At 41.8% G+C, this 23,951-nt stretch overlaps 1 protein-coding gene across 3 annotated transcripts in view; it reads left to right on the top strand.

Annotated features, from left to right (window-relative positions):
* Positions 1–23,951, top strand: part of stau2 (staufen double-stranded RNA binding protein 2) — a 139,650-nt gene that overhangs the window by 46,149 nt on the left and 69,550 nt on the right. For 2 of the 3 annotated variants that reach the window (XM_079660916.1, XM_079660915.1), the window contains exons 8-11: positions 6,085–6,297; positions 7,257–7,394; positions 17,948–18,076; positions 20,460–20,501. In XM_079660916.1, the coding sequence (XP_079517042.1) occupies positions 6,085–6,297; positions 7,257–7,394; positions 17,948–18,076; positions 20,460–20,501 (522 nt within the window). The remainder of the gene's footprint in view (positions 1–6,084; positions 6,298–7,256; positions 7,395–17,947; positions 18,077–20,459; positions 20,502–23,951) is intronic. The other variant, XM_079660917.1, reaches the window with a different exon arrangement.

Genomic DNA, 23,951 nt, shown 5'->3' with positions numbered 1-23,951 from the left:
CATGTAGGGAAGTAGAAAGTTACATGTATTTGTGTTCAACATGTAAGGAAGTAGAAAGTACAGGTATTTGGGTTCAACATGTAGGAAGTAGAAAGTACAGGTATTTGAGGTTCAACATGTAAGGAAGTAGAAAGTACAGGTATTTGTGTTCAACATGTAGGAAGTAGAAAGTACAGGTATCTGTGTTCAACATGTAGGAAGTAGAAAGTACAGGTATTTGTGTTCAACATGTAGGAAGTAGAAAGTACAGGTATCTGTGTTCAACATGTAAGAAGTAGAAAGTACAGGTATTTGTGTTCAACATGTAAGGAAGTAGAAAGTACAGGTATCTGTGTTCAACATGTAAGAAGTAGAAAGTACAGGTATTTGGGTTCAACATGTAGGAAGTAGAAAGTACATGTATTTGTGTTCAACATGTAAGAAGTAGAAAGTACAGGTATTTGAGTTCAACATGTAAGAAGTAGAAAGTACAGGTATTTGAGTTCAACATGTAGGAAGTAGAAAGTACAGGTATTTGAGTTCAACATGTGAGAAGTAGAAAGTACAGGTATTTGAGTTCAACATGTGAGAAGTAGAAAGTACAGGTATTTGTGTTCAACATGTAAGAAGTAGAAAGTACAGGTATTTGTGTTCAACATGTAAGAAGTAGAAAGTACAGGTATTTGTGTTCAACATGTAAGAAGTAGAAAGTACAGGTATTTGTGTTCAACATGTAAGAAGTAGAAAGTACAGGTATTTGAGTTCAACATGTAGGAAGTAGAAAGTACAGGTATTTGAGTTCAACATGTGAGAAGTAGAAAGTACAGGTATTTGAGTTCAACATGTAAGAAATAGAAAGTACAGGTATTTGTGTTCAACATGTAAGAAGTAGAAAGTACAGGTATCTGTGTTCAACATGTAAGAAATAGAAAGTACAGGTATTTGTGTTCAACATGTAAGAAGTAGAAAGTACAGGTATTTGTGTTCAACATGTAAGAAGTAGAAAGTACAGGTATTTGTGTTCAACATGTAAGAAGTAGAAAGTACAGGTATTTGTGTTCAACATGTAAGAAGTAGAAAGTACAGGTATTTGTGTTCAACATGTAAGAAGTAGAAAGTACAGGTATTTGGGTTCAACATGTAAGAAGTAGAAAGTACAGGTATCTGTGTTCAACATGTAAGAAATAGAAAGTACAGGTATTTGTGTTCAACATGTAAGAAGTAGAAAGTACAGGTATTTGTGTTCAACATGTAAGAAGTAGAAAGTACAGGTATTTGTGTTCAACATGTAAGAAATAGAAAGTACAGGTATTTGTGTTCAACATGTAAGAAGTAGAAAGTACAGGTATTTGTGTTAAACATGTAAGAAGTAGAAAGTACAGGTATTTGTGTTCAACATGTAAGAAGTAGAAAGTACAGGTATTTGTGTTCAACATGTAAGAAGTAGAAAGTACAGGTATTTGTGTTCAACATGTAAGAAGTAGAAAGTACAGGTATCTGTGTTCAACATGTAAGAAGTCAAAGTAAAAAGTTGTCAGGAAAGTAAGTAGTGGAGTAAACTACTGATACTAGAAAAATGTGCAGTAACGAAGTATTAGTATTCCACTTCTTCCCAGCTCTGACCATCTCTCATGGAGCCTCTTTCTCAGCGGCCATGTTTTCACATCATCTCCTGAAATGACTCATGAGTCACCTCTTCTAGTGTCTGCTTTCCCATCCCTCCGCCACCCTGAGAGGCCGCTTGGCTCATTGAATCCCCCCGTCAGGCAATATCAAACAGATGTCAGCATCAAAGAGGAACCAATCTATAAATCACAGCTTGTGTGTTGGATCGGAGGCTCGCTTTCCAACCGGGACACGAGAGAAGAGCGCCAAAAACCCTCCTGTCTTACAAGGAGAAGTTCCCTCAGGGCTTGTCCGTCCACAAAAAGCCTTTCTTCCCTCTCTCGATCCCCTCCATTGTCCTCCTCTGCTCCCATGCCTCCTCTTCAGAGTACCTGAGGTCTGCCGGGGTATTAATGTCGGCATGAAAAAGCAACAGAAGAGATGAAGCGACAAGAAAAAACAGTGTTTCCTGTGCACAACCTGATCCTGGTGATGAGGCGGGAGACGTGTGTGTGTGTGTGTGTGTGTGTGTGTGTGTGTGTGTGTGTGTGTGTGTGTGTGTGTGTGTGTGTGTGTGTGTGTGTGTGTGTGTGTGTGTGTGTGTGTGTGTGTGTGTGTGTGTGTGTGTGTGTGTGTGTGTGTGTGTGTGTGTGTGTGTGTGTGTGTGTGTGTGTGTGTGTGTGTGTGTGTGTGTGTGTGTTGAAATCCCATCGGTGTGGCGCAGATCCCGTGCCTTCTGCCAGGAGACTGACTGCCGCTCGTCTGCCGCCATCCCGGGCCAAGAGAGTGTGTGTGTGCGCAGATACACACTCTGTCTCTTGGTCTTTGTTGGATGTGTGTGAAGGCCACATCTGATTCTCTTTACTTCCTGTTGCTATTTCATCTTTTAGAAGTGAGGCTCATCAGTGCGACCCTCATCGATCCCAGAGTGCCCTTGATAAGCAGACAGCTTCAAACTCTAAATTGCCAAATCAATGTTTTACATTTCTAAGTGGGGAAGGGTTCATTTCTGGAGTCTTCGCTCTTTGCCATACTCACAATCACAGACATGCAACAGAGGCTCCTAAAAGCAAAGCAATCGTCATATTTGAACAACAAATGTAATATAATATTCCAAAAGACATTATTTCATCTCTTTGTTATTAATCTAGCCGTGCATATATCTCATCTAATCCACGTTTCCCTGCATCTTAACAACAGTTCTTGATTGAAGCCGTTTACTTTAACTTTTAAGAGGGGGCTACGTAAAGTCTTGATGGGAAATCTGTTCAAATATTTTAACTTTGGACAAAAATACCATCTTCCTTTACTGTCACTGGTCTTCCCTACTGACCTGACCTAATCTTACCCTCCTTCTATTCTTCTTCTTCTCTCACATTTAAACGATATACCGTTGGCAGTTTGCTTTAATCCATATTGATAAAGCATTAGACGAGTCTGTCACGGATAGAGAGAAATATTGAAGGAGTGAATAAGTAGAAAAAGAAATGAGTTCCTTCCTTGTTGTAAAGCTGATTCCTTAAAGGGCAAAATGCACTTTGATGTCTTTTCTACATGATGTGTTTCCCCAGTGTGTCAGGGAACTCACAACGTTTCAGAAAACTGGAATAGAGGGATATGAGGGATTTCTAAAATGCATGATCTGTTTGGTATTTTGAGCAAAACACTTCATAGACATGTTTTTATATTTGTTTATATATCTGATATATAATATATGCGTAGAAATAGCCTGATAGGAGACCTTCAAATGAAGCACAGCTGATTCTGCTTCCTGTCCTTCTCATCAGTCATGCTGTTTCATCACCAACAACAATTATATTTTGTTAATAGCTCAAAGATATTCCAAGTAACCTGAGCTCAGCTGATCAGTGACGAGCGGTGTCGACCATCACAAACGGGATGTAACCAGCTGTAGTGGACGTTGAAACGTACGAGAAGCTGCCATGTTACTTTTCCTTTTTCCGGTGATGAGCAAGATCAGAGCAAGTAGGCTGTTAGTGTAGTTTTCAACACACCTCTTTACTGTCAGGTTAACCTCTGTGACGCTGACAGGAGAACAGGTAGACTGACGGCTCTGTTAACACCTGAAACCTGCAGCTACCTGAGCAGGTAAAGGTAGGATGGGGACCCAACATATAACCTCCTTTATGAGCTGTATTCATTAAAGTTAGTTAATTTCATAGCAAGTAAATGACTGGCTGTTTAATCTATCTTATGCTCATAGTTCTTTAGCCTATTTCTGAACCTTTCCTCATGAATTGGACTCTCTCTGCTTTAGTTTAGGGGAATGAATTAGACTTGAAGTTATTTCAAAATAATCCATTTGGTGTTGTCTATTTGCTGTTGTCTATTTGCTGTTGTCCATGAAAGAACCAGACAAAAGGAAAACCATCCCAGTCTTTCGAAGTCCAAGTTGATATCTTTAAAGTGACTCTTTTGTCCAACATTCAAACGTATTCACTTTAATATGAAATAAATCAAAGAAAAGCAGCAACTGTCCCTGTTCGTGAAGCTGAAAACTGTATTTTCTGATATTTCAGTGGATTACTGACAATTAATCGATTTTTCAATTTTCGTCATTACATTCCCTGTTAATCGCTTCATGGACCTTTCTTTGCAGCTGTAGTTCGGTTTCCGTGCACCAGACTCTCATTGTTAATTCAAACAAGAGGAGATTTTGTGTGGTTGTGTTTGTGTAGTAGATGAGTGCACACACACTGCTTTGTCCTCCTGAAGCTGTTGATGTGTGGAGTATCTGAGGAATGCTCCACGTTCTGCTTATCAGTTGAATTTGTTTTTATCGCCCGGTGGTTTCAAATAAACTGTTGCTAGATTGCACCTGATTGCTTCAATTTGTGCTGTCTGCACCACAAATTGAGCTCGAATAAAGGAGAGCAGGAGAGAGAGGGGGGGGGGGAGTTAGAGGGGGAGAAAGTCTGAAGACACACTCAGCTGCGAGAGGGAGAAAGTCTGTGAGTCGGAGAAAGCGTGCAAACATTAGCAGAACATGTTCAGTTTGACTCGCTAAGTGTGTGAAATGTAATTCTTCCTGCAGTGTGTTTTTCTCTAAATAAGGTGGGAGAACCCCACCTGCTACACACACACACACACACCCTCTCGGACTTCACAGGAAGTAGATGTGATTGCAGAAGCATGACCTAACGCCAGCCGGTGTTTGTTTTAGGTCTCCCAGGTGACCGGAGGCTGGAGGAAGGAAACTGAGCCCTCATCACTAGAGACTGACATCTAGGAGTGTGTTCCTCTTTGTGTGTGTGTGTGTGTGTGTGTGTGTGTGTGTGTGTGTGTGTGTGTGTGTGTGTGTGTGTGTGTGTGTGTGTGTGTGTGTGTGTGTGTGTGTGTGTGTGTGTGTGTGTGTGTGTGTGTGTGTGTGTGTGTGTGTGTGTGTGTGTGTGTGTGTGTGTGTGTGTGTGTGTGTGTGTGTGTGTGTGTGTGTGTGTGTGTGTCACTGTGACCATCGAGAACAGATGTTTCAGACCACCTGGTGTAGCTGCTTGCAGAGCGCGCTGCACACACTCCCTCACACGTATCATGACTAAAACATCCAGTTGTTTCTGTCTTTTGTTCTTCGTCCTAAATCTGTTCAACAGAAAAACATCCCAGTGGAGAGGGGTGCAGGAACGAGTCCTAAAACAAGGGAATTGAGTCAGCATTTGAGCACTTCCTGTTCCCTCTTCGATGGTTTTCTGAATGTGTGTTTGGTTGTTACCCTAATGGACGAACCGATGTAGAACTCTCTTTTGTACACTGATTTTCAGAGCTGAAATGCAACTGCATCTAAACTAAAACTATTATTTAGAAACCAAATCCTGAAAGTGATGAGCCCGACCTGTGAAGTGATGCTTGCTATTAATTGTCGTTGTAAAAGTGATTTGTTTAAAAACAATGAATCAAATATCACGGATGACTTCAACTTTGATTTTCATGAACGAAGTACGTTAGAGGAGGACCAGAAACGTTTTAAGCTTCTTCTTCTTGCCCCTTTTGAACACGACAGAAAAATGTATTTTTTTATACCTTGAACGTTTTTAAATGTTTTTAAATGTTGCTTTAAGTTCGGTCATCCGGGAGGGACTCGGAGATGAACCGCTCCTCCTTCGTGTCGAAAAGAGCCAGTTGAGGTGGTTCGGGCACCTAGTTAGGATGCCACCTAGTTAGGATGCCACCTGGGCGCCTCCCTAGGGAGGTGTTCCAGGCACGTCCAGCTGGGAAGAGACCAAGGGGTAGACCTAGGACCAGGTGGAGGGATTATATCTCTTCGCTGGCCTGGGAGCGCCTTGGGATCCCCCAGTCAGAGCTGGTTGATGTGGCCAGGGAAAAGAAAGTTTGGGGCTCTCTGCTGGAACTGCTACCTCCGCGACTCGACCACGGATAAGCGGGAGAAGATAGATGGCTTCTCTTTGTTATAATTATTATTATTCTTAGTGTTTGTTTTATTTCTAACATGTTCAATAAATTGACAAATCATTTCTCCGTCCCCAGGTGTTGAAGGAGAGCGGCCCCCCGCACATGAAGAGCTTTCTGACCCGTGTCAGCGTTGGGGAGTTTTCCGCAGAAGGAGAGGGAAACAGCAAGAAGCTCTCAAAGAAACGCGCCGCCCTCTCCATCCTGCAGGACCTGAAGAAGCTGCCCTTCATCCCCATCGTGGAGAAACCCAAGACGCACTACAAGAAACGCACCAAGACCATCCTCAAGGTACTGCAGGGAACTCCAGATCTATCATGTACGGATGCTCTCAGGATATTAGGGTTATTTTGCAAGGTGGGGTCATTTGGAAATGTTGCTATCGCCCCGTCAAAATTCATTGTGAATGTTTTAATCAGAAAACCGTGGATACCTGCGTAACGGTTCCAGATACCGTTATGTTTGAGTTAGCTTTGGTGTGTACATACTGTATAATAAAATAGGTAAAATCGTCCACTCACACACAAAACGTCACAAACGCTTGACTTTCGTGCCGCATTTCTGCCTCTTAGCACTTTAATAATGTATAAAAGATGATATTGTGAGATTTCTTCCCCCCACTAATTTCCTGTGTTATTCTACATGTCTCTGTATCTCTGCATCTATCCGTTGCAGATGAGTATGACCTCACTTCTGTTCCCTCACATACAGAATATACACATACTGTAGATCACACCACGGTGACAACACAATAAGTCAGGGGTGTCCAAACTACATTTGGCCCGCGGGACATTTTGAATCGGCCCACAGCAAATTCTAAAAGTACAATGGAATGTGGCCCACGAATGAAACTTGTGCTTGTCTTATATTGTACTTCTTAACTATATATGTGTACAGATATATTACACAGTATTCATGTGTTAATAAGACTGCTTTTCAAATAAATTCAGTCAATTGAAGTTGGAAACATTTTCTAACAAATCTTAGTTGATAAGAAAAAAAGCCCAATGACTTATTTACAAGCTGAGGCTTCTGTTTGAAGGGATGAGCTGCCAACACTCCCAAGCATCATTGACCTACATTTGATTTGACTAATAACTGAACTTACGAGTCGATATACCTCTAGTGAGCGGCCCAGCCCTTCGTATATTGTTCTGTACGTGGCCCTCGGGGAAAAGAGTTTGGATACCCCTGCACTAAGTGAAGTGGCGGATGTGGATTGATCACCCTGCGTCTCCTCTTCCCCACAGACGGGTCCAGATTACGGGCAGGGCATGAACCCCATCAGCCGCCTGGCTCAGATCCAGCAGGCCAAGAAGGAGAAGGAGCCGGAGTATCTGCTGCTGTCCGAGAGAGGGATGCCGCGCCGCCGGGAGTTCATCATGCAGGTGAGCGAGGCCTTCATACCCTCTTCAAAGCCCCTAACTGTCACATAGGTCACAGTAAAGGTGACTCTTAAACAGTGTTGGGTGTAACGCGTTACAAAAGTAACGGAGTTACAGTAATATATTACTTTTTGCTGTAACGAAGTAATGTAACGCATTACTAATGAAATGTGGGTAATATATTACCCGTTACAATGCTCAGTAACGCAGTTACAACACATTTTAACCCGAAATTAAATGGTGTTTTGTTTTTTAAGAAGCGAGACATTGCGACACCGGACAAATTGTGCGGGTAGATTAGTAAACCTGGTGTTTACCCTTCAGGCTTCGCGTCGAGATCTTCGGGGAAGTTGAACGTTATGCAACCATTCAAAAAAGAGAACGTAGCGAAAAATACTAACAACAAATTGTGTCAGGTGCGCGTGACCTGCTCCGCTGCGCGTGCATCATTTCCAAAGTGCTTCCACAGCAGTGACACACACCTGTGGATAATCATTTATACGAAAATGGTTAAAGCAACCATCACTAAACGCCAGCAGCACTGCATCTACTGCAGACAGTAGCGACAGGTCAGATGCGGACATCACGTTACCCTCCGTTGTGGACACGAGCTTACTCCCGCCTGACTCGCCGGCCCCGGAGCAGCAGTCTTCGTCGCCCGAAACTACGCCGCCCCTCTGCGGCCCGCAGGTGCCAGGTATATCTAAACAACTACCCGCCTGTACAGTGGGGTAAGGCGGTCATTTTGCAGCTTGTGGTATAAAAATAGACAATGGCTAGAATATTCATGTGAAAATAGTACCATATTCTGACATGCCTGTACAAATGTTGGGTCAAAAATAATGCATACAATAGCGCAGATGCCTTCACCACGAATGGCTACAAAAATATCTCATATCCCAAGCTTATTATCAACGAGCTGATGTTGCAGCTGAAATGTTCTCCAGGTCACAAAGTCAACCTCACATGATGATGTGATACCAGTTTTCAAGCACAGTAAATATTCTCTTCCCAGCGTATATGATGGGACCAAGGTGATGATGTAGTAGGCTACATGGTTTTAATAATACTTTTGCCTTTCAATGTTTGCCATTTCAAACCATGAGCATGGTTTAAATAATATTTGCCTTGATTTACAATATGTTAACCTTCATTATAGTCCTTGACAGCGGTCTGTACTGCTGTATTAACAACGTGTCACATGTTAAGAATTTACAACCAGAATCGAGCATTCAACTAAGCCGTGTAATACAAGTTGTTAGTAGCCTTAAGGGCCTACACAGTTGTTATGCTATACCTCATTGCCCTTCACTGGATGCATAATGAGCTGCACTAAACTACATTTTAGCATTTAAAATACCTAGCTATTCTTTTGCGGTTATTTTGGTGAAAGTAACTAAAAAGTAACTAAAGTAGTGTAACTCATTACATTTCAGAGACAGTAATATTGTAATGTAACTTATTACTTTCAAAAGAGAGTAATAAGTAATATGTAATATATTACATTTTGGAAGTAACTTGCCCAACACTGCTCTTAAAGGTCACCTATTGTGCAAAATCCACTTTTTCATGTCTTTTAAACATCCACATGTGTCCCCTCTGAGTAAAGAGATTCTGAAAGTTTCAGGAGCAAAGATTCTCTCACTTCTTGTCCTGATCGGTTTATATCCGGCAGTGGCTCAGTCAGTAGGGGCTTGGACTGTGAGCCGTAGGGTCGCCGGTTCAAGTCCCCCACCAGACCTAAATATGGAGCGTGCTACTTGTAGAGGTCCCAGTTCAGCTCCTGCCCTGCCTGCTGTGTGCTCTGCATGTGTGACCATCAAAGAGGGTTTCATCCCTCCCAATTATATTCTATAAAAACCTGTCTGAAAATGAGCTGATCAGATTGTGGCCACTTTATGATGTCATAAAGTTTTTTGGCTTGTGTAGCCATTAGCAGGGTTCCTACGGTCATTAAAAACCTGGAAAAGTCATGGAAATTCAAAATGCTAATTCCAGGCCCTGTAAAAGTTATGGAAAACAATATTTTTCCCAAAGTTTTGGAAAAGTCATGGAAATGTAACTAAAGTTGCATCAAATATAATTTATATTTGATCTAATCGCCGAAATAGTAATACTATAATGATAATAAATACTGTATCGTGTAATGAAACGTAAAATGGCATTTAACTGTTGAGGTGTTTTGCTGGTGAGAGATTTGAGTTGCTTTAGTCTGTAGAAGCTAGTAAGCCTATTGGATTTGTTGGATAGGCACAACATGTTTCAGACCTTATTTTCCTGTTCCAAGTTAAAATAAACCATTTTCAGTGGTACCGCTGAAAAAGAGTAATTTTATTGGTCATGGAAAATTAGGTAAAGGTCCTGGAGAAGTCATTGAAAATCATTGGTGAAACAGTGTATGAACCCTGCATAAGCCAATCAGCAACCAAGGTAACCCCCCCCCCTTATCACCTGAATCTCCTCACCATTGAGTTCTTTGTAACCAAATCTCTCTCAGAGGGCCGTGGGGAGGGGCTCCTTATTTTCATCTAAAGTAACAGACAGAGAATCAGCACTTTGGAAACAGGGCTGAAACAGAGGGGATTATGGGTAATGCTGCAATGATCAGTTTGGTGTTTCAGCCAATCAGAGATAGGCTCTGTATATATCTGAGACCTGTGGTATATTGATGAAAAACAGTAGAATAGGGGACCCTTAATATATGTGTTGTGCCATCAACACACTAGACAAAGCATGCTGTTCTGTCACATGTGCACGACACGGCCTGCTAAAACGGCGTAATTACAGATGTATGGTCCATCAGCTAGACCAGTGGTTCCCAGCTTGGGGGGCGCCAAATATCGCAGGGGGGGCGCCAGGCCTCAGATGATTTGAGGCCAAATATCATATTTAGACTTTTTTTTTTTTTTACATATAATTGTAAAGCAATACATGATTGTCACTAAAAGCCTTGTCTCTACATTACAATAACATATACAAAATAATTGATTAATTAATTTGAATACAAATTCAAGTTAGTAGCAAATAAAGGCATAAAAAGACAGAAATGTATAATTCTTTTGGGGGGCTCTTGGGAAAAAAGGTTGGGAACCACTGAGCTAGACAAATTGTATAACCACGTGTCACCAGCATGTCATTATTCGTGTTCTTGTTCTTCTTTTTCATCGTCTTCTTCTATTCGACTCAAACTGAAGAAGATGTGCTCTCTAAACGTAACAGTACACATTCACAAATAATGAAATCAAGTCCAATCTAGACGTATAATATTACACTTGGGTTCAAATGTCAATAGAAAGCCTTCTTATCCATTATTATTACTGTACTTTTAATGCACTAATATTCAAAGCTAAATCATCCTTTAGGGAAAGAATAAGAATATCTTTTTTTTCGTACAAACCTCGTAATAGATAAATAAAGAAATGGGTTTGTGATGACGTATATGTACGAGAAAGTGGACGGTCATGTGACTGTCAATGTCATATCAAGAGGGGAAACCAAGTCCAGGAGCAGACCCTCCTCTCAGGCCTCAGCATTATATAACCTCTTTGCACTTCAAACTAAATTTCGTTCTCTCTCAAAGGAATAGGACCTCTTATTCTATTTCTGTCACATGTGCAGTCAAACGCTGCAGGACGAGTCTCCGGGCAGTTCAGGCTTTAAATGAAACTCATGCATGGACCCTTCACCCCGCTCACATTTCTGAGAAGAACATTTTCATTTCTTCTGATCTTTTAAGTCCCAACAATGTGACCTTTCTGCTCTCTCCTTCCTTCTTAGTGTATTTGAGTGTCCAAAACAGCACCAGTATGTTTCCAATATGTAATCCAGCGTATGCAAGCTCTTCTGCTCATAGTATATTATTCATAATTGAATTGGAAACTCTCTTCTTTGCACACTATTAGACCCCCCTCTCTCCCCCTCACTGTCTCATCCTCCTCCCTGTTGAAAACCTCTCTTAGATAATCCTTTTCTTTCCAGCGTGCATGAAAAATAACTCAGATATCTACTCAGCTCAATGTCATGTAGTATCTTCTAAGCTTTGTTTTCCCCGATGTGACGTTTCTGCTTCCCAGCACATGCCTTTTCTTTCCTTCTTGATGTATTTTAGTGTCCAAACAACACAGATTTGAGGAAGTTGTTCCCAGCATGTAATCCAGCAGATGACATATTATTTTCCAATTCTTCTTCCCTCGTCTTTGCACTTTTAGACCTCCCTTCTTTCCACCTTTCTTTCTCCTCTCCCCCCCTCATTGTCTCATCATCCTCCCTGTTGAACACCTCTCTCATTATCTTCATAGCATGCATAGAAAACCTCAGATATCTTCCACGCTTTGTTTCCCTCGTATCTTTTATACTATTACCTTTAAATATCAGCCTGTCGTTGGTAATAAAGGAAACACACAGATATCAGAATCCCTTTATTAGTCCCACAGAGGGGACATTTGCATCTTTACAGCAGGAAAGAGCCACAGACAGCTCAATGTTACATATGTTAAAAAAAGTATTAAGTTATGATATAATAAAAAATATAATAAAAAAATTAAATTAAATTCAAAATACAAATCCTGTAACAGTTCTTAGGATTTAGCAGCCAGGCATATACTACACAGTTATTAATGGCATGTGTATATATTGCACATATAGCACATACTGCACATAGTTTGATGGTATTTAACATCAGCAAGTTACACAATTTACAAAATTCAAAATACAAAAAACACACCTTGTAACGATACTAAGGATTTAGCAGCCAGGTATAAAGTACAGTTATTAACGGCATCTATATATTGAGATATATTTGAGATACTCTGTGTGGTTTGGAGTGTGTATTCATTAACAGAATACATTCCCAGGTCCTGCTGCAGCAACGACCTTTAACCTCTAACTAAGTTATGGATGATTTGCTGTTTATCATTAATCCGGTAAACAGAGCATGGAGGAGGAGTCTCATCAGACAGAGATCTTATTCAGAGCTGCTTTAATAACATAACATCATTCCTGGGGAAACAGCACGTGTTTCTGAGAGATATAAACACTGTCACTTTTCAAATTGATAGTCATCATCGCTTATATATTTTTGTTTGATTCACACAGCATGCACTGGACTATATTTACTATCAGCGTGACTGGAAATCAACTTAACAAGAGGTGCATTTGACCTAAAAGACGTTGTCTGCCTTTAAGCAACAGACACAGTTCAACTGACTGAAAGAGAGAAACACAAGAGACTGTGATTGATTGTTCAGGAACGTAACATAAATATCACTCGTCAAACAGTCGGAGCCAACGAGTCTCTGAAGGAAAACAAGCAACGCTTTCAAAGCAAGTGTCCGAGGTATGATTGAGATCGCACGTCAGTTTCTCCAGAGGGAGAGGCCGTGGATAAAAGATGCAGTTTTGCCTGAACTAAAAGAAATATTGACAGATTTAGTGTTCGTTTAGTAGAAGTTTGGTATAACAAGTAAAAAGGAGTTACAGGTGTTTCCTCGTCACAGAAAGGACTTCTACTTATAGATGCATCACACAACCAACACAATTGGATCAATGGCCGCTTTCACGCCAAGTACTTTGCCGTTCTTAGTTCCCAGCACTTAGTTCCCAGCACTTAGTACCCCCATGGAGCTAAAGAGCCGATCGCGTTCACATCGGAGTAAGTTCCCTGAGGGAAGAATATGCAAACAAAGCCGCTCACGTAGGGCTGCTCAATTAATCGTATTTTAATCGCAATTACGATTTTGGCTTGCAACGATTATGAAAACAACGTAATCTAAATAAAACGATAATTTTTTTTATTACATTTTTTTATTTTTTATTGGTTTTTCAGTTGAATTATACTTAACGTTCAGGGTACTCAACTGTTAAAAACATACTGTGCACATTTTCTTTTTCAATAAATAGATGTTTTCAGAGTAAATGGATAATCGTTTTGAATAATCGTGATATCAATTATTGACCCAAATAAACGAGATTATGATTTTTGCCATAATCGAGCAGCCCTACGCTGACTTCAATTCTTCTTCTTCTGCTTTGTGTTTACTGGCAGGCCGCAAACCACTTCACGGCGTATACTGCCACCCGAAGTCCCCGGCCGGAAGTCCCCGGAGTTGGGGACTGGCTTCAGTAGAAGCTGCTGGGACTCCCAGCAGCTTCTACTGAAGCCTTCCGAGTAAATCGCCAGAACGCCGACAACCTCTTCATCTCCACCGCTCCCATGTTTTATTTTTTGTTGCCATAAATTAGTCTCTCTCCGTTGGTGCGCGGGGCTAATGCTAATAATGCTAATGCCAGCAAAACTTATCCGAGTTTTACGGGGCGTGGTTTGCAATCCGCCCAGCCAATAGAAATTGGTACTTGTTTCTCCCCAGGAAAGTACCTGCTCTCTAGCAAGTTCTCTGAACTAAGTTCTCTTTTTGGTGTGAACGCAAAATCCCAGGAACTATTGGAACTAAACGGGAAAAGTACTCCGGTGTGAAAGCGCCTAATTCTCCTTTATGTTTATTAAAGAGTTTTGAGATGTTAGGGAGCCTTTACTGCAGGCAACTAGCTGGTAAAAGTGTAGATATTGAAGTATGTTTAACTTTTGGATGAATTCCATCTCAAATAATGCATTTCCCCCCAAAAGCAGAGCATAAATCCCAGAGTATTCCCTGGAGAGATTTGGCCAACTATGCAAAATTTTCCTTGTCTGATCTTCTTAGTTTTTAATAAAACGACTGGCTTTTCCTCTCTCTGTTTTACCTCCTTGGTTTTTAACAGATTTGCAAAAGCTACGTTCTTACCCCAAAGTATATTTTTCATGATGGAGACGATATTAGAAACGTACGATAAGAAAAACGGCCCTTTTAACGTAATTGCATGCATGCTTTAACGATCTGTTCCCAGGCATGAATCGGGGTATTTTGTACATGCTGATGTTTTGAATTTGTCAGGATCACAAGGTCACTGCAGTCTGCAGAGAAAGCGAAAAAAGGACAAATTGACTCTTTTGCAAGTTGGCTTCCCGCCTGAGAGCGCCTCAAGCCGCAGTTTGGAGTCCATTTTAATGTATGCACAATTTTTAAACTGCACTCTCTCGCTTCCTGTTCGTCTTCCTGCGTCCGCCTCTCCCAGTCAAACTCTCGCCCTTCGTCTCTCTTCTCCGTGATCCTCCTCTTCAGAGCAGTAATTCAGCCTCAGACCTATTCTCCCGTCTCTTTGATACTCACATTAGGCCCTGAGAGAGAGTGTGTGTTCTCCTTCTTCTAAAATGTCCACATTGTTTCCCCAGCACGGCTCAAATGGATCTCTTATTGAGTCACTAGAGAGAAAGCCTGCAGCCGGAGATACATGTGATGCTGTGTGATCATCTGTAAGGATTTGATAAAAAGCAACTGTGTTTATTTTTGCTTTTCTGTAATTGATGGGTCTCTCCCCCTGCTCGCCTCCTCGATGCTCCGGCAGCTTGTTCACAGGCTCTGGCTCGCACCGTGTTATTTGTTCAGTGTAATTGTCTGTTTGCATAACACAACGACGGCTGGTATTCTCTTGGAAATTCCTCTGCTTACATTCTGCGCCGACAGATTTAATGTTTTGGGATCAATGCAAAACAAACACTTCACTCGCGGCATTTCTGCGGGATGCAAAGCGTACGGAGGAGCGTCAGAGGAGGAGAGTGAATGAAAGTGACGGGAAATCATGATTTTAGGGATTTTTAAACCTTTTGGCAAAGCAGGGAGTTTACATTTCAATTTTCAGCCTCTGTAATAAGTCTATGATAAAGTGTCTAGCCACTAAGACATATCAATGGAAACAAATTTTGATCCCACAGCATTAAATCCTGCTTTCTATTACATCTAAAGCCCTGCACTTTGATTATAAATATATATATATATATATATTATATAGACATTTATAGACTGCACCAACAGCAGTACAAAGATGCCCTCAACAGTGCACGCTCCTTCCACTACTCCTCTGGAATACAATCTGGCAGCAATAACCCAAAGTCCCTTTTTTCAACTATTAACAAGCTCCTCAACCCCATGGATAATACCTCCAACTCCTTCACCACCTCAAAGTGTGAGTCCTTCATCTCATTCCTCCAAAGCAACATTGAAATAATACACAGCAACATAGCCAACTCCTCCGTCTCGTCCACCACCCATACTTCTCCGGAACCTGCCTACTCTCCTCCTCCCAGGCACCCTTTTACAGCCTTCAGACAAATTACCTCACTGGACATAGTTGCCCAAGTCACCGGCATGAATACCTCAACTTCCATCCTGGACCCCATGCCCTCCACCCTTGTCAAGGCCTGTCTCCCCCAACTCACTCATCTTATCACCACAGTCATGAACTCCTCTCTGTCCACTGGACTTGTCCCCCCTGCTCTGAAACTCGCTGCTGTCCCTCCCATACTCCAAAAACCTGGTCTCAACCCTGATTCCCTCAATAACTACCGGCCCATCTCTAACCTCCCATTCCTTTCAAAAATTCTGGAGCGAACTGTTGCCTCCCAACTAAAACCCCATCTGGACTGCAATAACCTTCATGAACCTTTTCAATCTGGTTCCCGTACTTGCCACAGCACAGAATCTGCCCTACTCAAGGTGACCAACGACATTCTCCTCTCTGCTGACTCTGGTTCCCTCTCAATTCTCATTCTCCTTGACCTTACAGCCGCATTTGACACGATCAACCATTCCATCCTCATCAACCGCCTCCAGTCTTCCATTGGCATTACCGGTACTGCCCTCTCCTGGTTTAAATCCTATCTCTCTGACAGACATCAATTCATCTCCATTAACAACTCCAAATCCCCCACAGCCCCCGTCAATCATGGCGTCCCTCAGGGTTCTGTACTTGGTCCCCTTCTGTTCATCATCTACATCCTCCCAATTGGACAAATCCTCCGTCAACACGAACTCCAGTTCAACTGTTATGCTGATGACACGCAGCTCTACCTCTCAACAAAATCAATTTCTCCAACCACACACTCCCAGGCCAGCACCTGCCTCACTGACATTACAATTTGGATGCAAAACAATTTTTAAAAACTTAACTGTGACAAATCGGAACTTAGAATCATAAAATATTACTTTTCACTTTCAAAGCTCTCAACAACCTTGCCCCCCCCCTACCACTGTGACCTCATCCAACAACACACCCCCACCCGTCGCTTCAGGTCTGCTGAAGCTAACCTACTGCAGCCCATCAGGACAAAGCTCCGGACCTGGGGTGACAGGGCCTTCGCAGCAGCCCCCCCCCTCACTCTGGAACTCCCTCCCCAGCCACGTCAGATCCGCCATCACTCTCACATCATTCAAACAATCCCACAAAACTCACCTTTTCACTCTTGCCTTCAACTCCTAATCAACTAACCCCTTGCCCTTATTCCTCCGACCTTACCACTTTCTACTTTGGTTGTTATTTTGTTTTACTTGCTTGTAAGCGCTTTGAGCACCAGGAAAAGCACTTTATAAATGTAATGTATTATTATTATTATTATTATTATTATATATATTTCCACCAGATTGAGCCATGTTTTGCTCCAGTTTCCTGCACAAAAAATAGAAATGCATCAACATTTGAGATATAGAAGATAATGGTGGCATTATCTAAAAGGGTTCTAATTCTTAAAATGTATGAATAATCATCAGGGTTCTTACGGTCATTAAAAACCTGGAAAAGTCATGGAAATTCAAAATGCTAATTCCAGGCCCTGGAAAAGTTATGGAAAACAATATTTTTCCCAAAGTTTTGGAAAAGTCATGGAAATGTAACTAAAGTTGCTTCAAATATAATTTATATTTGATCTAATCGCCAAAATAGTAATACTATAATGATACGAGGTGTTTTGCTGGTGAGAGGTGTTTACAATCACGCCGTCTAGTCTACATTGCTTTAGTCTGTAGAAGCTAGTAAGCCTATTTGATTTGTTGGATAGGCTCAACATGTTTCAGACCTTATTTTCCTGTTCCATGTTAAAATAAACCATTTTCAGTGGTACCGCTGAGAAAGAGTAATTTTTTTGGTCATGGAAAATGAGGTAAAAGGTCCTGGAGAAGTCATTGAAAATCATTGGTGAGGAAAGTGTATGAACCCTGACTTTAGACTGATGAAGCTCTAAAGTAAACACAATATGAATATATAACATTTTAAAACTGTTTTTCTTTTGATAATCCTTGGTACAAATCACATAATGAGTACGAATTCCCTACATTCAATATTAAGAAGATCATTACATGTTTGTTTATTTGTTTGTTTCCATAAAAAATATTTGGCATAAAGTCAAGAAAGTGACATTTAAAGGGGTTAAAAGTTAAGAAATATATTAATATTTGGTAGTTTTGCTTAGTTCTCATGTTAGTTAGAAGATCTTACTTGATGAAAGTGTAAAATAATAATAATATTTGATATTCTTTGACTTTTTTATGATGTCAGAGCAACCTATATCATTATATTCATTCATTATCACACATGCTGTATGTCTGAAGAGCCATTACATTCATTTATAAATCAGAAAATATAAGCATTCTGGATGTTTCTTTATCTCACGTGTGTGTCCCTGTGTGCAGGTGAAGGTGAACGGCGAGGTTGCCACGGGAACAGGACCCAACAAGAAGGTGGCCAAGAGGAACGCAGCGGAGGCCATGCTCCTGCAGCTCGGATACAAAGCCTCCACTGGATCTCAGAGCCCCACAGAGGTACAGATATCCTCCTTATTACACCTCCTTATTGCTCCTGATAACACCTCCTTATTACTCCTGATAACACCTCCTTATTACTCCTGATAACACCTCCTTATTACACCTGATAACACCTCCTTATTACTCCTGATAACACCTGATAACACCTCCTTATTACTCCTGATAACACCTCCTTATTACACCTGATAACACCTCCTTATTACTCCTTATTACACCTCCTTATTACTCCTGATAACACCTCCTTATTACACCTGATAACACCTCCTTATTACACCTGATAACACCTCCTTATTACTCCTGATAACACCTCCTTATTACTCCTGATAACACCTCCTTATTACTCCTGATAACACCTCCTTATTACACCTGATAACACCTCCTTATTACTCCTTATTACACCTCCTTATTACTCCTGATAACACCTCCTTATTACACCTGATAACACCTCCTTATTACACCTGATAACACCTCCTTATTACTCCTGATAACACCTCCTTATTACTCCTGATAACACCTGATAACAGCTCCTTATTACTCCTTATTACACCTCCTTATTGCTCCTGATAACACCTCCTTATTACTCCTGATAACACCTCCTTATTACTCCTGATAACACCTCCTTATTACTCCTGATAACACCTCCTTATTACACCTGATAACACCTCCTTATTACTCCTGATAACACCTCCTTATTACACCTGATAACACCTCCTTATTACTCCTGATAACACCTCCTTATTACTCCTGATAACACCTGATAACACCTCCTTATTACTCCTGATAACACCTCCTTATTACTCCTGATAACACCTCCTTATTACTCCTGATAACACCTGATAACACCTCCTTATTACTCCTGATAACACCTCCTTATTACTCCTGATAACACCTCCTTATTACTCCTGATAACACCTCCTTATTACACCTGATAACACCTCCTTATTACACCTGATAACACCTGATAACACCTCCTTATTACACCTGATAACACCTCCTTATTACTCCTGATAACACCTCCTTATTACACCTGATAACACCTCCTTATTACACCTGATAACACCTCCTTATTACTCCTGATAACGCCTCCTTATTACACCTGATAACACCTCCTTATTACTCCTGATAACACCTCCTTATTACACCTGATAACACCTGATAACACCTCCTTATTACTCCTGATAACACCTGATAACACCTCCTTATTACTCCTGATAACACCTCCTTATTACTCCTGATAACACCTCCTTATTACTCCTGATAACAGCTTGGATACAAAGCCTCCACTGGACCTCAGAGCCCCACAGAGGTACAGATATCCTCCTGATAACACCTCCTTATTACTCCTGATAACACCTCCTTATTACTCCTGATAACACCTCCTTATTACTCCTGATAACACCTCCTTATAACACCTCCTTATTACTCCTGATAACACCTCCTTATTACTCCTGATAACAGCTTGGATACAAAGCCTCCACTGGACCTCAGAGCCCCACAGAGGTACAGATATCCTCCTGATAACACCTCCTTATTACTCCTGATAACACCTCCTTATTACACCTGATAACACCTCCTTATTACTCCTGATAACACCTCCTTATTACTCCTGATAACACCTCCTTATTACTCCTGATAACACCTCCTTATTACTCCTGATAACACCTGATAACACCTCCTTATTACACCTGATAACACCTCCTTATTACACCTGATAACACCTCCTTATTACTCCTGGTAACACCTGATAACACCTCCTTATTGATCCTGATAACACCTGATAACACCTCCTTATTGATCCTGATAACACCTCCTTATTACTCCTGGTAACACCTGATAACACCTCCTTATTGATCCTGATAACACCTGATAACACCTCCTTATTGATCCTGATAACACCTCCTTATTACTCCTGATAACACCTGATAACACCTCCTTATTGATCCTGATAACACCTGATAACACCTCCTTATTACTTCTGATAACACCTCCTTATTACTCCTGATAACACCTGATAACACCTCCTTATTACTTCTGATAACACCTCCTTATTACTCCTGATAACACCTGATAACACCTCCTTATTACTTCTGATAACACCTCCTTATTACTCCTGATAACACCTGATAACACCTCCTTATTACTCCTGATAACACCTGATAACACCTCCTTATTGATCCTGATAACACCTCCTTATTACTCCTGATAACACCTGATAACACCTCCTTATTGATCCTGATAACACCTCCTTATTACTCCTGATAACACCTGATAACACCTCCTTATTGATCCTGATAACACCTCCTTATTACTCCTGATAACACCTCCTTATTACTCCTGATAACACCTCCTTATAACACCTCCTTATTACTCCTGATAACAGCTTGGATACAAAGCCTCCACTGGACCTCAGAGCCCCACAGAGGTACAGATATCCTCCTGATAACACCTCCTTATTACACCTGATAACACCTCCTTATTACTCCTGATAACACCTCCTTATTACTCCTGATAACACCTCCTTATAACACCTCCTTATTACTCCTGATAACACCTCCTGATAACACCTCCTTATTACTCCTGATAACACCTCCTTATAACACCTCCTTATTACTCCTGATAACACCTCCTGATAACACCTCCTTATTACTCCTGATAACACCTGATAACACCTCCTGATAACACCTCCTTATAACACCTCCTTATTACTCCTGATAACACCTCCTGATAACACCTCCTTATTACTCCTGATAACACCTCCTGATAACACCTCCTTATTACTCCTGATAACACCTCCTTATAACACCTCCTTATTACTCCTGATAACACCTCCTCTGTGCAGAAAACAGACAAACGTGTTCCCACTTAATATCACTCACGTTTTTTAAGTTGCTTTGATTAAAGTGTCGGCTAAACGCCTGTAATGTAAAACGATGTCTGAAATGCACGATCACAGCGTTCATCATTTTCACTCCACTTCCCTCAAAGACTCTCCGCTCACATGGCCTGCCATGCTGATTACAACCAGAAGGCCAGAGCATGGTCACATGTGTTTTACTCTGCAATGACTACTTGATCATGTACCTGTCTAACTACAAGTCTTTCCATTTGAATATCTGCTGGCAACACAAAGACTCACCATATTGCTATTAGTCCTTTAGTCAATCTGAGATAACTCTATTGGATTGTATGTTATCTAATTCCTATTTAAAAATGCACTAAATCATGAAACACCCTTAGTGTCTGTTTAACTGACTGTAAACAAGGAGTGGATCCTAAAATAATCGCCATCGTCCTCTGAGGCTAAATCTTTAACAGACCAAAGGCTTATCTAAGATTGCCCTTGATGCGACAAGTGTTTCTAAGAAAGTGCCTACACACACACACACACACACACACACACACACACACACACACACACACACACACACACACACACACACACACACACACACACACACACAGACCGTTGAGCGGCCTGACCAAGCAAGGAGGCAGAGGCAGAACGTCCAAAAAATATAACCCGGTGTGGGCATTTATTAAAACATGACACACAACCTCAATCCTGCTGCTGCTGTTTCACGTGAGCCCAGCCTGCAGCCACCAGGATCTCACACACCCTACCAGGTTCCAAGAAACAGCACCTAAATACACACACTAACAAGACACATGTGAGGGGGGAGGAGACAACACAGGGCACCAGGTGAACACAATTGGGTAATCAGTAGGAGGGAACACAGAGACGACCGGAAGCAACAGACAAGATGGGGGTGAACACTTATACCATTAAATAAATACTACATCAATAAATTATATAAACATGTTCACGAGAGCTCTAGTAACGGCGTCTCGTCGTGACACACACACACACACACACACACACACACACACACACACACACACACACACACACACACACACACACACACACACACACACACACACACACAGTTAGATGTATACAGAACGTGTTACGCCAGGCTGCAGGGATAGTGCGTTTTGGTGCATCTAATGCATTTCATTTATATTCTATTGCACACTTTAGAAACAATGTCATCTCAAGGTGCTTCACAAAGCTATGAGGGGAAAATACAATCACAAGTGATCTAAGGAGCACATTGAGAGAAAATTGGTCATATAATAGTTTCTGCACGCTGAAGGCTTACATAAGGCTTGAAGACACCCTGACCCAGTCGATATCTCTCAGATTCACATCACGAGTCACTAACTTCCACCTCTTACGTAACGGCATCATCTTTATTCACCTCGCTGCATCCTCAGCTCCAGGGAGCAGATCAAGATGGAGATGCTGTTACATAACGAGGCGAAATGTAAACATGCACAATCCCCCGACAGCTCATTAGTTAGATATGTGCTGCTGCATATATCTAATTCAGACAGCCATGCCATATAGGATGCTCCTATCTCTGTGAAGGGAAGGACTAAAGAGGGACACAGTGTGCCGTCCATATTGCCCTTCATCCTCATCCTCATGCTCTGCAGCAGCTCCACGTCATTCCTCATAAAGTTACTGTGCAAAGTCAACGCTTAAAGTTAGTTTTGAACTAGACACTGAAGCTGGAGAGATGTTGGGTTGCACCACAAAGAGGTAAAGATCATCTGATTGACCACACTGACCAAAACGAGGTTTTGCTCACAAATAGCGTGCAAAAACAATTCTCTCTTGCCCGACTGTCCTTGAACACATTGCAAAACAATAGTGAACAGCTAACATAAATCACATTCATCAACAAAAACTACGTAAACTTGGACAAAACATTGTGATTAGGTGATAATTATACAGCCTCCTCTATAGATTGTGTACACAAAGCCTCTTACACACCAAAGAACACCAAAGAACACCAACGAACACCAACGAACACCAAAGAACACCAAAGAACACCAAAGAACACGTCCCAACGGAACGTCGCCTCCCGTCTCTGCGTTTTGGCCATGTGTCTCACTGGAACACACTGCAAAGACTTCAGCCGACGGCCAAGTAGCACGTACGAACTGCGCATGCGTGAGTGGCAATAACTCTCCTTACCAGCAGGCGGCGGTAGTGTGTATCCGTCATTCAAAAGAGGCAACAACCGGAAGACAGACTGCGCGATAACCGAGAGAAGAAGAACAGACTGGTGATATAAACAAACAACAAATGGCGTGTTCCATTTTCACTCTACAGCGAGAAGCTCACGGGGCTTTCCCCAAACTGTGTCGAGAGCTGGAGTTCAATGAAATCTCACATTTGCCTTCTTAATAGTTTGTTTGCTTCGCATGCACTGATTCGCTTGCTGAACAGCCAATCAGAGTGATTTCTTTGGCCGACAGCCTCCCGATTCAACATGTCGAATCGGCGGCGGAAGGTGTCGGCACGGCCGAAAAGACACCACGGTGCGGGACACACCGATCTGAGTAGGGCGACGCTCATCGACGGCCCGACATCTATCGACGCCGATAATCAGCCTTTAAGGCCCGGACACACCAGGCCGATTATCGGCGTCGGTGGGCGTCAGGCCGACGATGAGCGTCGACACGCCCTACTCAGATTGGTGTGTCACCGTCGTGTCTTTTCAGCCGGGTCGACACCTTCCGCCGCCGATTCGGCCGAAAACCCGCCGATTGGTTTTCGGCCGAAAAGGCCAAAGGCAGTCGGCAAAAGAAATCACTCTGATTGGCTGTTCAGCTTAGCGAATCAGTGCATGAGAAGCGAAACGGAAGTGAGGGATCCAAACAAACGACTAAGAAGGCAAATGTGAGATTTCATTGAACTCCAGCTCTCGACACAGTTTGGGGAAAGCCCCGTGAGCTTCTGGCTGTAGAGTGAAAATGGAACACGCTATTTGTTGTTTGTTTATATCACCAGTCTGTTCTT

The sequence above is a fragment of the Notothenia rossii genome, assembly GCF_949606895.1.
Source record: "Notothenia rossii genome assembly, chromosome: 12".
Classification (NCBI taxonomy): domain Eukaryota; kingdom Metazoa; phylum Chordata; class Actinopteri; order Perciformes; family Nototheniidae; genus Notothenia; species Notothenia rossii.
This window is presented reverse-complemented; position numbering and strand designations above follow the sequence as displayed.